Source organism: Macaca thibetana, chromosome 1 (genome assembly GCF_024542745.1).
Source record: "Macaca thibetana thibetana isolate TM-01 chromosome 1, ASM2454274v1, whole genome shotgun sequence".
NCBI lineage: Eukaryota > Metazoa > Chordata > Mammalia > Primates > Cercopithecidae > Macaca > Macaca thibetana.
Genome location: NC_065578.1, coordinates 146,833,913 through 146,850,785, shown reverse-complemented (window position 1 = coordinate 146,850,785; position 16,873 = coordinate 146,833,913). Strand labels below are relative to the sequence as shown.

Genomic DNA, 16,873 nt, shown 5'->3' with positions numbered 1-16,873 from the left:
GATTATTCCCTCAAATAGATTTCTAAACATTTAGATTTCTCTTCTTCCTTGGGAACACCAACTATTCTTAGATTCGGTTGTTTAACATAATACCAAACTTCTGGGAGGCCTTGTTCATTTTAAAAAAATTTTCTTTGTCTTTGTTTGATTGGATTTATTCAAATGCCTGTCTTCAAGCTCTGGTGTTCTTTCTTCTACTGGTTGGATTCTATTGCTGAGACTTTCCAGTGTATTTTGCATTTCTCTAAGTGTGTCCTTAATTTCTGGAAATTATGATTGCTTCTTATTTATGCTATCTATTTCTCTGGATATTTTTCTGTTCCTATCCTGTAACATTTTTGAAATTCCTTTGAGTTTGTATTCACCTTTGGTGCCTCCTTGAGTCGCTTAATAATCAACCTTCTGAGTTCTTTTTCTGGCAATTCAGAGTTTTCTTCTTGGTTTAGATCCATTGCTGGCAAGCTAGTGTGATCTTTTGGGGGTATTAAAGAACTTTGTTTCATCATATTACTAGAACTCTTTTTCTGGTTACTTCTCATTTGATTAGACTATGTCAGAGGGAAGATCTGGGGCTCAAGTGCTGTTGTTCAGATTCTTTCTTCCCACAGGGTGCTACTTGGCTGTGGGTGTTCACGGATGTGCCTTCCTGAGAGCTGCACTGCAGTGATTGTTGTTTCTCCTCTGGATCTAGCCATCCAGTGGAGCTACCAGGCTCCAGACTGGTAGTGGGGAATGTCTGCAAAGAGCCCTGTGATGTGATCAGTCTTCAGGTCTCTCAGCCCTGGATACCAGCACCTGCTCTGGTGGAGATAGCAGGGGAGTGAAGTAGACTCTGGAGCGTCCTTTGTTATATTTTTGTTTATTGCACTAGTTGTGTGTTGGTTGGCCTCCAGACAGGAGATGGCACTTTCAAGAGAGCATCAGTTGCAGTAGTATAGGGAGGATACAAGCTTGCTCTAGAGTCTCCTGCCTAAGTTTCTCAGGCAGTGGTCAGGGCCATAGGGCTCTCAAGAGATTATGTCCTTTGTCTTTGGCTACCAGGGCAGGTAGAGAAAGGCCATCAGGTAGGGGCAGAGTTAGGTGTGTCTGAGCCTAGACTCTCCTTGGGCAGGGCTTGTTCAAGCGGCTCTGGTGTTGGGGGTGTGGTTCTCCGTGAGATGGAGTTATGTTTCTAGGGAATTATGACTGCCTCTACTACATCATACAGGTCACAGGGGAAAGCTGGCAGTGAAAGGCCTCACCCAGCTCCTATGCAACCCAAAAGGCCAGTCTCACTCCCACAATACCCTCCACAACAGCACCGAGTTTATTTCCAGGCAATGGGTGAATAGGGCTGAGGACTTGTCCCTGCTCCAGGTCTCCCCACTGGGAAAGCAAGCAGGGCTTTCAGGTTTCATACCTCCCTGCCTGCTGCAACTTCTGTGCTGTGTCTGTACGCCTGCTGCAACTTCTGTGCTGTGTCTGCACTCCTGGTTCACCCTCTCCCCCAGATTCTGCTAGGAAAGTTCGCATTCAGTCAAAATTGTTACAAAGTTCATCTGGAAGTTTCCTTCTCCGTGTGGTCTTTCCCCAATTCCACTGGCAGTGTTCCCCAAGGACCCTACAAGACAAAGTCAGAAATGACTTTCCTTGGGGCTTAGAGAGTCCACAGGGCTCCTCCCCCTGCTTCCTTTATCCCTATATTTTGCTCAACTCTCTAAGTTTGTCTCAGTTCCAGGTGAGACCAAATCCATCACCTGTGATCTGGACCTTCAGGTTCCCCAGGAAGGGTGCATGTTCAGGGGTGGACGATCCCCCTTTCACACCTTGGGTACTCACAGTTTTTCAGCTGTCTCCAGGATGCAGCAGCAGCAATCTATTTCCTTCAAAGGATATGTGGATTCTCTTGGCTTTCCTCGTATGGTGCTGCAGTTGTTCTTGGAGCAAAAGTTCATGATGTGTGTCTCCATATGCTGCTCTGTCTGTCTGAGTGTGAGCTGCAAGTTAGACCTGCCTCCTATCCTTTTATCAGTTTCTTCCTCCTATTTGTATGATTTTAAAATTTATATAAATGGTATATGGTGTATGTATTATTCTAAAACAAGCTTTTTGTAGTCATGATTGTTTGAGAAGTCTGGTCATGTTGATGTAATAGCTATATTCCTTCATATCCACTACTGTAAAATGTTCCATGTAGATATTTGCAAATTGTTTTCCATAGTGCAGCAGCACCTTCCCATAAGTGGTGTATGAGTCTCCACTTGCTAGTTCCTGAAATTTCCAGATTTTGCAATCTTTGCCAACTTGATGGGTATAAAATATTATCGCATTCTTTTTTCTTTTTTTAGTTTACTGATAACCAGTAAAGTTGCACATGTATTTATATGTATATTGACCATTTCAGTTGCCACTTCTGGCTTCTTCTGTGAATTATTTGTTTATTCACCTCTTTTGTCTGTTTTTCAAATAGTTCGCTTAATTTAAATGTTACCTTTGTCAGTTACATATGTGTTGTCTTGCTAATGTCAACTGCTAGTATGTAGCTTTTCTTTCTTTTTATAAAAAGACATTTTAAATAAGAGATGTATTAAATTCTTCTATGCTGATGGTAGAACTTGACAAGTTCTCTTTCTGTTCTATACATTTTTGCTTTATACTTTTGAAACCAAGATGCACGTAAGCTTAGAATTTTACATTTTGTAATTATATAATAAGCCTCTTTTTCCTTAATGAAACAGTAAAGTCTATTTTGCCTAATATTTATGTAGCTCATGCCAGCTTTCTTAAATTTTCAAACTTAAAGTGTGCTTGTTTTTTAGGTACATCTCTCACAGCCTCAGCACAAGTACCACGCTGAACTGCATTGTGGCATGAGGCCAAAGGAAAAATATGATCCTGTGTATACAACTAGAAAATATATACCAATATTTGGAGCCAAATGGAAAAAGTTAATAAACACTCTACAGTTTTTAAAAAAATAGTTATGGATAATGTCCCATCATGCCTAGTCTGTTTTTAGACCATTGTAAAACCTTATATGAGACAGGGACATGCCAACCTTATAAAACTGGTAGGTAGGAATTATGAACTGATTAGAAACAACAGTTCCCATTACAAAATAACGCAGGGTCATTAAACAAGCAACACTAATGTGTCTTTACTTAAAATTTTGATTTTTAATTATAGGTTTTAAAATCATTTGACTTTTTGAAATATTACATAAAAATATTATAAATCTTGCTTAATAGGGTGTTTTTTTGTTTTTTGTTTTTTGGTGCTTTTGTAACGTTTGCGACTAAGATATTCTCTTGCCCTAATTCAGCCTCTGCTCAGACAATAGGTGGATGTTGTTTTCTCTTTCAGCCAGTCTTATAATTCTAATACATTCAGCACATTTAGATTTCTTATGATTGTTTATTTATTTGGAATTTCTATTTTCTATACATCCTTTTTCTTTCCCTCTCCTTTACTGCCTTATTTTGAAATGAGATTGTTCTTTTTATTCCTTCCTAATACATTGCTGAAAAGGAGTGGTGAGAGGAAACATTCTTGCTTTGTTCCTGATCTTAGCAGAAAATATTCTGGTTTCGTATCAATAAGTATGATGTTCACTGTAGGTTTTTATACATATTTTCTCTTGAGTACGTTCTCCTCTACTCCTTATTTGCTGAGAGTTTTGATCATGAACGGATGTTTGATTTTGTCAAATACTTTTTCTACATCTATTGATATAATATTGTAATTTTTCACCTTCAGCCTGTTGATATGAGGAATTTCTTTAGCTGATTTTTGAATGTTGAACCAGTCTGGCAAACCTGAGATAAATCCTTCTTGGTTCTGGTATATAATTATTTTTACACATTCCTCAGTACAGTTTTATTTTGAATATTTCGTTGAGAATTTTTGCATTTATTTTTATGAGAGATATTGGTCTGTGGTTTTCTTTTCTTGTAATTTCTTTGTCTGGTGTTGGTATAGGGTAATGTTGGCATTATAAAATGAGTTGGTTTTATTCTTAAATTCATTCTAACAATCTCTCTTTTAATTGGTGTATTTAGACCATTGACACTCAGTTACTGGCATAGTTGGATTAATATCTACTACTTTTTATTCATTGCTCTTGTTTTCTATATACTTTTTTGTTCTATATACTATTCTTGTTTTCTATGTACTTTTTACCTTTTGTGGTTTTAATTGAACATTTTTACATGGTTCCATTTTCTTTCCTTTCTAAGTATTAAATATAGCAACTATACCTTTTTACACTTTTTGGGGGGCTGCCCTATAAAGTTTGTAATATACATTTACAACTAATCCAAGTAGACTTTTAAATTTTGGAATTTTCTGTCATTATTTTGTTGAATAAGATTTCTAATCCTTCCTCTTGTTCAACTCCCTCTTGAATACCACTAATTCTTATATTTGGCCATTTGAGGTATTAATAATTTTCCATATCTTATAGGCTATCTTCATTTCTTTGTGTCCTTTTTTCTCCTCTGACCATATATTTTCAAATATTCTGTCTTCAAGCTCATTGATTCTTTCCTCTGCGCAATCCATTCTGCTTGTGAGAGCTACTAGTGAATTTTTCAGTTCAGCAAATTTACTTCTCAGTTCCAAGGTTTCTGGTTGATTTTTCAAAAATTCAATCTCTTTATTAAATTTCTCTAATAAATTTCTGAATTATTTTTCTGTGTTGTACTGGAGATCACTGAGTTTTCTTAAAACTGCATTTTGAAATTCTTGGTCAGAGAGTTCACATATTACTGTCTTTGTAGGGCCAGTCCCTGGTTCTCTGATTTGTCTGTTTGAAGACATCAGAGTTTCCTATTGCTGTTTTTCTTGTGGACATAAATCTACGTCTTTGCTACTAAATTGCTTCCTCTAGGGGGCTATAGGGGGCGCTTTAAGCCCAGGTTCACCTTGGCTTCAGTAAACAATCCAATTGTGCCCTTCTTAATAAGAGAGGTCCCAAAGGGAATATCCTGACAGTATGGGAATGCTGCCTAAGGGTTTGTGCTGAGGACAACTGTGAAACAATCCTTCTGCATCGTAGTGCTGCCAAGCAGCCACTCTGACCTTGTGTCTCCATTGGCCAAGTTACAGAGCAGACTTTCCAGGGCTGGGGATGATAGACCTACATCCCCCTTTGTCTCTGCCCATCTTCAGGAATATGTCTCCCATTAGGCACTCATGACGCCTCCAGTGGGTTGAGGCAGGGATAGGACAGGTCTCTTTCCGGTAACCCAGGATGGTTGGGGAAGCTGGTTGTTTACCTCGATCTCAATTTTTCCGGTGTAGAAAAAAAGTGAGTTGGAGGAAAATCTTCTGCATATCTGGTGTCAGGCAGAATGGGGTAAGGAGTGCTACAGATGTGAAAATCAGGTTCTCTTACCATCCACTTGGTGTTTCTCACTTCCTTATGGCCCTGGGAACAGTTATATCTTCCTATTTCAGTTCTGGACTATTGTGACAATTTCTGGTGATAATCTCAGCACTGTATATTCATTATTATTATTATTATTATTTTTTTTTTTTGGCGTGGGTGGGCGCGGTGGGGTTGTGGGGTGGCAGCTTGTTTCTGTGCCCCCATTTTGGAACTGGAAGTCATGGGGCGGAAGAGTTAACATCCAGAGCAGCCCCTGACACCTACCTGGCATAGAGGATGCGAGAACCGCAGGCAGAGCTTGAACTATCAAGACAAAACAATGTCATGCGAGAGTTCCAAGTTGCCTTTTAAATAACACGATACCACTTAAAGGGTGGCATGAGTACCTAATAATAATAAAGTATTCCTAGTTGCTCCCTCTGGTGTCTTGTATTGTTGCTATCATTCATTTCACCTACACACATGCCATAATAATCAAATACATTGTTCTTATTATAATTTTGAACAAACTGGTATCTACTAGATCAATTAAAGATAAGAAAAATAAACGTTATTTTATTTTTTCTTTCTCTAATATTCTTCCTTTCTTTACATAAATCTGAGTTTTCTGACCTGTATCCTTTTTTCTCTCTCTCTGAAGAACTTCCTTTAACATTCTTGCAAGGCAAGAAAAGTATACTGGTCTTTTGTTTGTCTGAGAAAGTATTTATCCTTTACTTTTAAAGGAAAATTTTGCAAGATACACAATTCTAGGTGTTTGTTTTTTTCTGTCAACACGTAGGTAACCACTTTTCTTGCCTGCATGCTTTCTGAGGAGAAGTAGAGTGTGATTCTTATCTTTACTTTTTCATAGGCTAGATGTTCCCCTTTCTACCAGGCTCCTTTTAAAATATTTTCCTGTAACTTTGATTTTTCTGCATTTGGAATACGAAAAATTCTTAGTCATTATTCTTTCAAATATTTCTTCTGTTCCTTTCTCTTCCTCTTCTTGTTCTTCCCCATTATATGTATTTACATTTTTGGTAGTTGTCCCACAGTTCTTAGATATTCTGCTCTATTTGTTCAGTCATTTTTCTTTTTACCTTTCTATTTTGGTGGTCTCTATTGACACATCTTCAAACTAAGATTCTTTTCTCAGCTGTCCCCAACTATTAATGATCCAGTTAAAGGCATTCTTTATTTCTATGAAAGTGTTCCTGATCACTAGCTTTTCTTTTTGCTTCTTTGTCAGAATTTTTATCTTTCTGTTTATATTACCATCTATTTTTGCATGTTGTCTACTTTTTCCATTAGAGTCTTTAGTATATTCATCAGAGCTGCTTTAAGATCCTCGTCCGATAATTTCAATATCCCTTCCATGTCTGAGTCTCATTCTCATTCTTGCTCTACCTCTTCAAACTGTGAGGTTGTTTGTTTGTTTGTTTTTGGTCTTTTAGTGTGCTTTGTAACTTTTTGTTGAAATCCAGACATGATGAACTGGGTAAAGGGAACTCTGGTGAACAGGACTTTCATGGTGTGGTGGTAAGATGAGAGGGCAGAGAAAGCGTTCTATGGCAGTTGTCCCCAATATTTTTGGCACCAGGGATCGGTTTTGTGGAAGACAATTTTTTCCACAAACTAGGTGTGAAAGCAGGACATGGGGAATGGTTTTGAGATGGAGTTATTCCATCTCAAAGCATCAGGAATTCTCATAAGGAGTGCACAACCTAAATCCCTCACATGTGCAGTTCACAATGGGGTTCATGCTCCTATGAGAATTTCATGTCACTGCTGATCTGACAGGAGGCGGAGCTCAGGCAGTAATGATAGCTCACCAGCTGCTCATGTCCTGCTGTGCACTCCAGTTTCTAATAGCCCACAGACCACTACTGGCCAGTGGTCCAGGGGTTGGGGACCGCTGTTCTATGATTCCAGGATTAGTTTTGAGTTTTTAATGAGCCCTGTGCTCATTGGCTGTGAATTTTACAAGTATTTCTCAGTAACTGCTCTTCTTACCCCAAGGTACAACAGAATGGCTGGAGGGAGCTGAAGTTGGAGTTTATCCCTTCCTCTTAAATGCTATTTTCATGACCCTTTAATGGTATCCTGCTACTTTGTATACTTTTTCTTACATACAATATCATTTTTATTTAACGCAGTAAAATTTCCTCTATATTTATCCACATATTTGCTGGTTTACTTGCTCACAATTCCTTCCTTCACACCAGACCTATTTTCTAGAAGCATTGTATCTCCTTATGAAAAGTATTCTCTAAAAATTCTTTTATTGAGAGTCTACTGGTGATAATATTGATATATATTTGTAAACTAAAAATGTATTCTTTCTTTCTTGATTCTAATTGATAGTACTACCACAAATACAATTCCATATATCTTGGTTGCTTTCTCTTTGCATAGGCACTACTCTGCTGTCTTCTGGTTTTCATTGTGGCTGTTGAGAAATATATCAGTAGTGTCTTATAAATTAATTTCTTACACTTTATATTTTTCTCTCTGGCTGCTTTTAGGATGCTGCTCTGTCTTTGGCTTTCTGGCTGCTTGCTCTTTGGTGACTATTGGATTTATTATATTATATCTATGTATGTATTTACTTTTCTTAGCCTACTCAGGATTCAGAAAAATCATGTCATTCCTCAACTTTAGATAATGCTTTACTCTTATCCCTTCAAATATCATCTTTTACTATGTTTGTATTTTCACTATCTCTATTTGCTTCTTCTGTAAAGCTGTCTTAATTTATCTCCATGCTCATAACCTCTTCTTCATGTTTTCAACTTATATTTTAAAAGCATTTATGCACATACCTATCTCAGGGAAAGAACTAGTACAAGTGTTTTTCAAAGATTAATAATATCATCATGTCAGAGAGGAAAGAAAATTCTTTACCTTGACTTACTGAATGTACATCAAATGTTGGTCTTATAATATGAACTGTCTGAATGCTAGTTATATAAAAATGAATGAATTCACTAGCATTACAAAAATTAAAATATAAATGAAATATATTTAGGGTAAAATCTGTGAACAAACAGAGAAAATATAAGCAGTGGTAAAGCTTGATATATAATATAAATATGACACAAATTAGTCATGATGATTCATACTTTTGGACTTTGGTGCTCTAAAGGAACATACTTTCAAAAATAACAGAAATATTCATTTATATAATAAGCATTCTAGAATGTGATGTTGGCACCATTCAAATTATTGAGTGGTAGGAAGGCTTATTATATAAAAAGTTTCAAGCTGGCTGTGCTATTTATAAAGCTAACAAAAATTTATACTGATAGTTTGATTGTAGTTAATTCATAAGGTCTATGATTAATGTTTTAAAAGGGTCACAAGTTAGAGCCAAAGAATAAGAAGTGTTCATGGTTACTAATAAATTGCTCTGTGAAGGCTTGGCTACCCTTGCAGGTAATGATGTCACAAAATGATGAAAGAATAGCTAAGTAGCCAATGAAGTGCCAGTGCCTGGCTGAGACTCTGGCCATTGCATCACTCTTGGCCAGAGCCCCAAAAGGTAAATGCAGCTATTAAAGGAAAAAGACAACTCATAAGGATTCAAGTTTCCACTGACAACACTTTTCTTAAAACTAGATTCTATTCAACACTTGAACTCTTAGATCAAGTAAAGAAAGTACTAGATAAGAAAAAGAAGTAATAAATATGTTATAGCTTTGCAAATATGTTAGTTGACAGATAAACCCAGGCTTCCAATTCCTAGCTTGTATTCTGTACCTATGAGCTTAATATATATGCTTTGATACTTATAATGGATTTCTGATTAAGTGGGCCAGAGATACTATGTTGTGGTAAAGCTAACAGCACAGGTAATTAGGGAATGATTTAAAAGTGGGAGTGAGGTGGGATTTAAAAGTCTATGTACCAAAATATTACATACCAAATAACTCTATGCTATGAAATTTTGGAACAGGCAAAACTAATCTGTATTGATAGAAAGAAGATTGGCAGTTTCCTGGGATTGGGGGTTCAGGAACAGCACTGACTGCAAAGAAGCATAAGAGAATGTTTGGGAGAGAGAAACATTCCATATCTTGACAGAGATGGTGACTATACAGGGTACACATATGCCAAAACTCATCAAAATATATATTTTTAAGTAGTTATATTTTATTGCACACAAATCACACTTTTGATTTAAAAAGAAAAAAAACACTAGTTTTGGCAGATGTTACCATGAGTCCAATTGGTAGGGTACACAAAATGTCTTTATATTGTTTCTTACAACTGTATATAAATCTACAATTATCTCAAAATTAAAAGTTGACTTAAAAATGAAGTAACAGTGGCTACTTTTTATTCAAATAAAATTAAACATTTATAAATAACATACGTGTTTGTAACTTGTGAGATATATAATGATTCATGCAAGTTCAATACCATGTATTTCTAAATTCTACTTTGAAATGTTTAACTCTGTATGAAAGTTAACGAATAGCATCTAGGCTTTGGATTTGTTTCACCCTAAATCTGTTCTAAAGTGGGTCTAGTAAATTAAGCATTTACTGCTTTCTTTCATTCTCGGGAAGAAATGTGACAAATATTCTAAAAGTATTCTCAATGAGTTAAATATGCCATTATTATTTATGATATGTATCATACATTAAAGTCAAGCCCTTAAAATTGCCAATACAATACCAAAATGTATCGGAGTTCCTAGTCAAAGAGTACAGAGGAGAATCAGTGAGGCTCCCCAAGGTAAATGTTTTTAGATGTCAAAAATGTAATTTTTAAAAAAAGTAAGCATGGCTTTAATTTCATCTCAGAGTCAACAGTGTCTTTGCTAATAGATATTCTTGAGTTGTGAGTTTTTATTTTTATAAATGGGTAAAAGAAATAGGAGTTAACAATGAATATAGCAATGAACAGCTGGTCTTGCTATACTAAGAATAACTAATGATGCATTCTAGCTTCCAGTGTCTCAATCTATCAATCAGTTTTGCTTTACAAGGTTCAGAAGTTCAAAGTCTTTGAAGGCCAGGTAATTCACCAAAGTGAGGTCGCCCAGATATAGTAGTGACTGTTGTAGCAAACCGAAGAGTGATACTGTTGTAAGTGGGGTAAATGCTGGGGCAAATGCCACCCTGAGCCAGTGAGCTGTTGACAGGGGAGGAAATGGATACAGTGTTAGACTACATTCTGATTAAGAGAAGTGAGGAATTAAAAATTTGTAAGTGTCATTTTTTGACTTTTAATAATCACCATTCTGATTGATGTGAGATGGTATCTCATTGTGGTTTTCATATGCATTTCTCTAATGATCAGTGATGTTGAGCTTTTTTTCATATGTTTGTTGGCCACACGTATGTCTTCTTTTGAGAACAGTTCTCAAACAAACAACCCCATTAAAAATTGGGCAAAGAACATGAACAGACAGTTCTCAAAAGAAGATATTCATGTCCTCCCCTGGCAACAACTCGCTGACTCAGGGCTCCTTCCCAATTTTTAATGGGGTTGTTTGGTTTTTTTTCTTGTAAATTTGTTTAAGTTCCTTCTAGACTCTGGATATTATGCCTTTGTCAGATGGATAGATTGCAAAAATTTTCTCCCCTTCTATAGGTTGTCTGTTCACTCTGACGATAGTTTCTTTTCTTGTGCAGAAGCTCCAAGGTTGCGGAGAAAAAGGAACACCTTTACACTGTTGGTGAGAGTATAAATTAGTTCAACCATTGTGGAAGACAGTGTGGCAATTCCTCAAAGACCTGGAGGCAGAAATACCATTTGACCCAGCAATTCCATTACTATATATTACCAGGAATATAAATCACTTGCAGGGACATGAACAGAGTTGGAAGTCACTATCCTCAGCAAAACAATGCCGGAACAGAAAACCAAACACTACGTATTCTCACTTATAAGTGGGATCTGAATGATGAGAACACATGGACACATGGTGGGGAACAACACACATTGGGGCTTCTTAGGGATGGTCGGGGGTTGAGGGAAGAGCATCAGGATGAATAGCTAATGGTTGCTGGACTTAATACCTAGGTGAGGGGATGATCTATGCAAGAAGCCACCATAGCACACCTTTACCTAAGTAACAAACCTGCACATCCTACACATGTTCCCCTGAACTTAAAATAAAAGTTGAGGGCCAGGAGTGGTGGCTCATGCCTGTAATCCCAGCACTTTGGGAGGCCAAGGCAGGTGGAGCACTTGAGGTCAGGAGTTCAAGACCTGCCTGGCCAACCAGGTGAAAACCATCTCTACAAAAAAAAAAAAAAAAAAAAATTAGCCACGTGTGCTGGTGTGCATCTGTAGTCCCAGCTACTTGGGAGGCTGAGACAGGATAATAACTTGAAGCTGAGAGGCCAAAGTTGCAGTGAGCCAATATTATGCCACTGCACTCCAGCCTTAGTTACAGAGTGAGACTCCCTCTCAAAAAAAAAAAAGTTGAAGAATAAATAAATATTTTAAAGTGAAAACTCTTGCAGAAAATTAAAACTGTTTAAACACTGTTTCTACCTGTGAGCCATCAATTTGTGACACTGAAGCCTTATAAACAAATGAAGAATATTTTGTATGGAAAATTCCTTAGGATGGGTAAGTATGTGAACCTGCCCCTGAATTCACCATTCCACTTTTTCTCTACTTCATTCATTTTCGCTTCTACTAAAAATACTTTCTCATAGGAAAGACGGTTGCCAAGAACTGGCATATTTTCAGTGCTTACATTTTCATCTGTTTGCCAAATGTCTGTAATATAATTCACAAAAGCCCTGTTTATTGAGTAATATTATTAATGGATAGCACAATACTGTGGAATTGAAGACATTCTTTTTGGATTATGTCCAGGTCTTTAAAAAGAACATGGATTCCAATAGGAAATGAATGGCTTATATTAAAACGTATTATTTTTAAAAAGTAGAACAACATGAAAAGCATTAGAATAGGTATATTTTCAAATTACTGTAAGACAACTTTTCTCAGACACGTAAGTCCCTGCATGTATTAAAATACTTTGAATGATAACAAAAGAGAATGTCATGCCTATTAATGCTTCTATAAAATCATTTTTCATTTTCAATACATTGTTGAAAATATCACAGGACTGAGAAATCATTCAACTTAACAGTCTATTGACTTTTTCCCTGCAGCTGCATTTGCCAAACTTTGCTAAGTAAATTATATTTCTTGCTTTTTAAAATTTATGGCTAAATTCATAAATTATCAAAATATGTCAAGGAGGAAAATAACAAAAAGTCTACTTTTTCATTTTTGTTTTCAAAGGGTACTTAATGTCTAGATAAGAAGCATTAAAATGTATTCTCAATCCAAATTATAGTTAATTATTTCACTAGTTCATAATCCAACAGTCACCACCTGAGACCAAGTCTGAAAATCCCAACTTGACTTCTGAAACCAATCATGAGCCTTCATTCATTTAATGGCTCTATTTTTAAGAGGAAGCATGAAATCATCCAAGAATCAGAAAATATCGAACACTTAACTGTGAGCAATTAAAGAGAGAGAAAGAAAAAACAAGACAGGACATCAAAAGCAAATGAGAGAGACTAACACCAACTGACTAGTCAACAGAAAGCAAGAGAAGTTCAGAAGAGAACATATCATATGAAGGTATTAGCCAAACTGTAGCTTGCAAATACTAGATATATTCAGTTCAAGGTGCCCTACTGAATTCATCCCAAAGTGTTTTTTAATTGGGGTATTTGTGGCTTTGTGGAGGAGAGGACAAGGTTAATGAAACAAATCACTGATTATAAGGAAGTAAGTGTCCATCTTAAGGGACCAAAAGGAGACAGTAGAAAAATATAATAAATGTTACTTTAACTTTAAAATAGAACAAATAAAATTTGCAAAAATTTAAACACACAATTATGGCCCAGTAAAGAGTGAATCAATCAAGTTAATCCAATTAATTTCATTTCTGTGACAATATGATAAGCCATACAATCAAGCATATTAAAATTAGTTCTTCTAAAAGATTTTTTCTCATACTAATCAAATCAAATGCAAAGACTCTAGACATTGGAAATCCAAAAGAAAACCATAAAATATTTCTTCTTTTAACACAAGTATTGACTAATGATGAGGACTACATGTATATAAAGCAGTGATCTAGAAAATTAATTCAAAAGGATATCTAAATTAGAACATGGAAATTTTGGTCTGAGCACATAGAAAGAAAGAAAGTAGGCCGTAACTAAATCAAAGACTCTGAGTTGAAACTGAGGAGTGGGACCACATTTTAAATGTGCCAGAGAAAGTCTGCATTATAGATAATATTCTTGCCATTGAACTATTCTCACTAATGTTACAGTCAAAAGCAAATTAGATCAGAGTAAGAATCAGAAGACAGAAATGGAGTTTGCCAAAACCTTTACAGATGGTTTTTTAAAAAGCAAGATGCTTTATAATATCCTAAAATAACTGCACAGAGAAGTGAAGTAACTAACTAAAACACAAGTGTAGGGCAAGGTCCAAGAGGCAGAGATGTTTACAAGTCATACATGAGTGTATGAGACAGTGCTACCATCTGAAAAGCTAAAATGCACTAACATTTAAGCCTATATTTATGTAACAAAAATGATAGAACTATAAGCATTTGATATAGTTTGCATGTTTGTCCCCTCCAAATTTCATGTTGAAATGTGATCCCCAGTGTTGGAGGTGAGCCTGGTGGGAGGTGTTTGGGTCATGGAGGTGAATCCTTCATGAAGTGCCCTCCCTTCAGCAGTGAGATCTCACTCTGTTAGTTCATGACTGTTTAGACAAGGCTGTTTAAAAGAGCCTGGCTTCTGGCTTTGCCTTCTGCCATGATTGTAAGCTTTCTGAGGCCTCACTAGAAACCAAGCAGATGCTGGCACCATGCTTGTATAGCCAGGAGTACCACGAGCCAAATAATATCTTTTCTTTACTATTTACCCAGTCTCAGGTCTTCCTGTATAGCAATGCAAACAGACTAATACACCATTCCATACACTTGTCATTGAAAAACTGCTTTTTAGAATGACAGCAATTACATAATGTAGTTCACTATATTTGAAAATTTAATTTTAGCAGAGGTGGACAAATTGTCCCCGAAACTATTGCATTAATTGGCAATCATATCAGTGATGTGTTAAAGGTTATATTCTCACAAGTACTAAGTGTTACCAATCTTTATATTTCCTACTAATTTGAAATATTAAAAACAATTGTTGAATTTGATTAAAACTGAGGTTGGGTAACCTTTTATGTGTTCATTAAAAGTATAATTTGTTCATTTGTAAATTGCTTGTTCATCTATTTGCTCATTTTTATCAGACTGTTATATTTTTCTTAGTATTTTGTAAACGCTTGTGTATTAGGAATCTTAACTGTTTACCTGTTAATATGATATAAACATTTCCTAACAAGCCATGTAATTGTCACTACATTTCATTTATGCTAACCCTTGCACTGTGTAGAATTTTAAATGTTTATGTAACAGAATGTGTCATTAATTTCCTTCATAGCTCCAGATGTTTGTTTCTGTTTGTATTTCATTTGCTTATCTAATAAAAGCCCTCAACTTAAGATATGTAAGTATTCTTCTAATCTTTATTTTAATATATTTATAGTTATTTTTCACTAATAGTTTAAGCCACATACATTCTTGTACATACCATCAGGTAGAACTCTAACTTTATTTTCTTGCAAACTAGCAGCCAGTTGTCTCAAACATATTTACTGAAGAGTCTATATTATCTACTGTCATTATTGGTATAATTGTTACTGCTGCTGAACCCTCTTTCATATCAGCTATTTCTGATGTTGTTGCTAGATATTCCTACCAACAAATGTTTCTTGATTTTATTTCCACTTACCTCTTTCCCCTAAAGATGAAGCTAAAATTCCACGTCAACTATGGAATTCCCCTGACCATCACAGAAAACTACAGTAACCATAACTCATAAATCATTTTACTACCGATTTTCAATTAATTAAAATGCCTGATATTAGCAATAACTGAACCTTGATTCACATAAATACATAAAAATTGTTCTGCATCTAAAGATGCTTTTCTTGTTTATTGATACGTTTGTATAAATACCCTTTAGTAAGAATCAAACTATTTTTTGTTTAGTGCCATGCTATCCAGATACATTAAAAATTATTTTAAAAATATGATAATGCTGATGAAACAAAGAAAGAAAAACAAAAGATAAAGAAGAAACCTTAGCGTTTGGTTTCAGTTGTCATTTCTCTGGTCGAAATTATTTTTTAAAAATACAATTTCAACTTAATTGATGGCTGTTACTTTTCTTTACAAAAACTCTGCAATAATTGACGTTTTAAGTTCATATCAGTTTTTAAATTTATTTTCATTTGTTAGGCCAAAATTAAGTTCATAGAATTTATAGTCGCCATCTCTACTATTTTTTTTTTTAAGATTTCCATGCATAAAATAGAACTCACATGAAGTCCTTCAGTGAAGCTCTCCTGGGAGCAGAGACATCTATATGGCTGGCTTGTTGTGTCGCAGTTATCGGCATGACCATGGCACTGACATCTGCAAACATGAGCATCACACACTCCTAAGGAACACTAACTCAACTGTGAATGTATTTAAGGTCCTAGGCCTATACACATTGTGTGAATTCAACAGGGAAGATTTTTGTATATTTAATTGATACAAAATCAGTTCCTCCTTAATCGTGTGGATATCTGTACAAGTTTTTAATTTATCTGGAAATATCAGAAGAACTGTCACCAATATCCAAACCACTGTATTGTAAAGATAATGTTCAAGCCAACCTTTAAAGGGGAATGGAATTTTTTGTATCTATACCAACCATGTACAAAGGGAAGGCATTTACTAAACTATTTAAAATACAGTTAAGAATATAAAGTTCAGGCTGGGCATGGTGGCTCACGCCTGTAGTCTTAGCACGTTGGGAGACTGAGGCGGGTAGATCACTTGAGATTGGGAGTTTGAGACCAGCCTGTGCAACATGGCAAAGCCATGTCTCTACAAAAAGTGAAAAAAAAAATTAGCTGGGCATTGTGGCACATGCCTGTAGTCCCAGTTACTTGGAAGGCTAAGATGAGAGGATCACTTGAGGCCCAGAAGTTGAGGTTGCAGTGAGCCATGATTATGCCATTGCATGCCAGCCTGGCTGACAGAGCAAAACCCTGTCAAAGAAAAAAAAAAAAAAAAAAAAAAGAATACAAAGTTGACAAACTGCAGAATGCAGTTAACGTATTTCAAATTTTTTGTTCTTTTTTTCCAAAGTTAGATGATGAATATTTAACAGTATTGCTTTGTTCATTATGCTATGACTTAGCAAACAAACAATGCTTCTATACTGGTATTTTGGTCTGCTTTTGAAGACATATTTTATTCACAAGGCCTATCGTTCCTCTAGAACAACCCATTCTAAATATAGTCTATATGTACATTTCTATATTAGACAGTATGCTGCCTAGGTTTGCAGCTATCATTTCTTTTTAAATATCATGAGTCATGTTCTCAATTATGATCAGACATTTATA

The 16,873-nt window shown here is 35.8% G+C and overlaps 1 protein-coding gene across 2 annotated transcripts in view; it reads right to left on the bottom strand.

Moving 5' to 3' along the window:
- The window catches only part of USH2A (usherin), an 801,896-nt gene that overhangs the window by 676,631 nt on the left and 108,392 nt on the right, over positions 1–16,873 (bottom strand). For both annotated transcript variants that reach the window (XM_050780510.1, XM_050780502.1), the window contains one exon: positions 15,797–15,890. In XM_050780510.1, the coding sequence (XP_050636467.1) occupies positions 15,797–15,890 (94 nt within the window). The remainder of the gene's footprint in view (positions 1–15,796; positions 15,891–16,873) is intronic.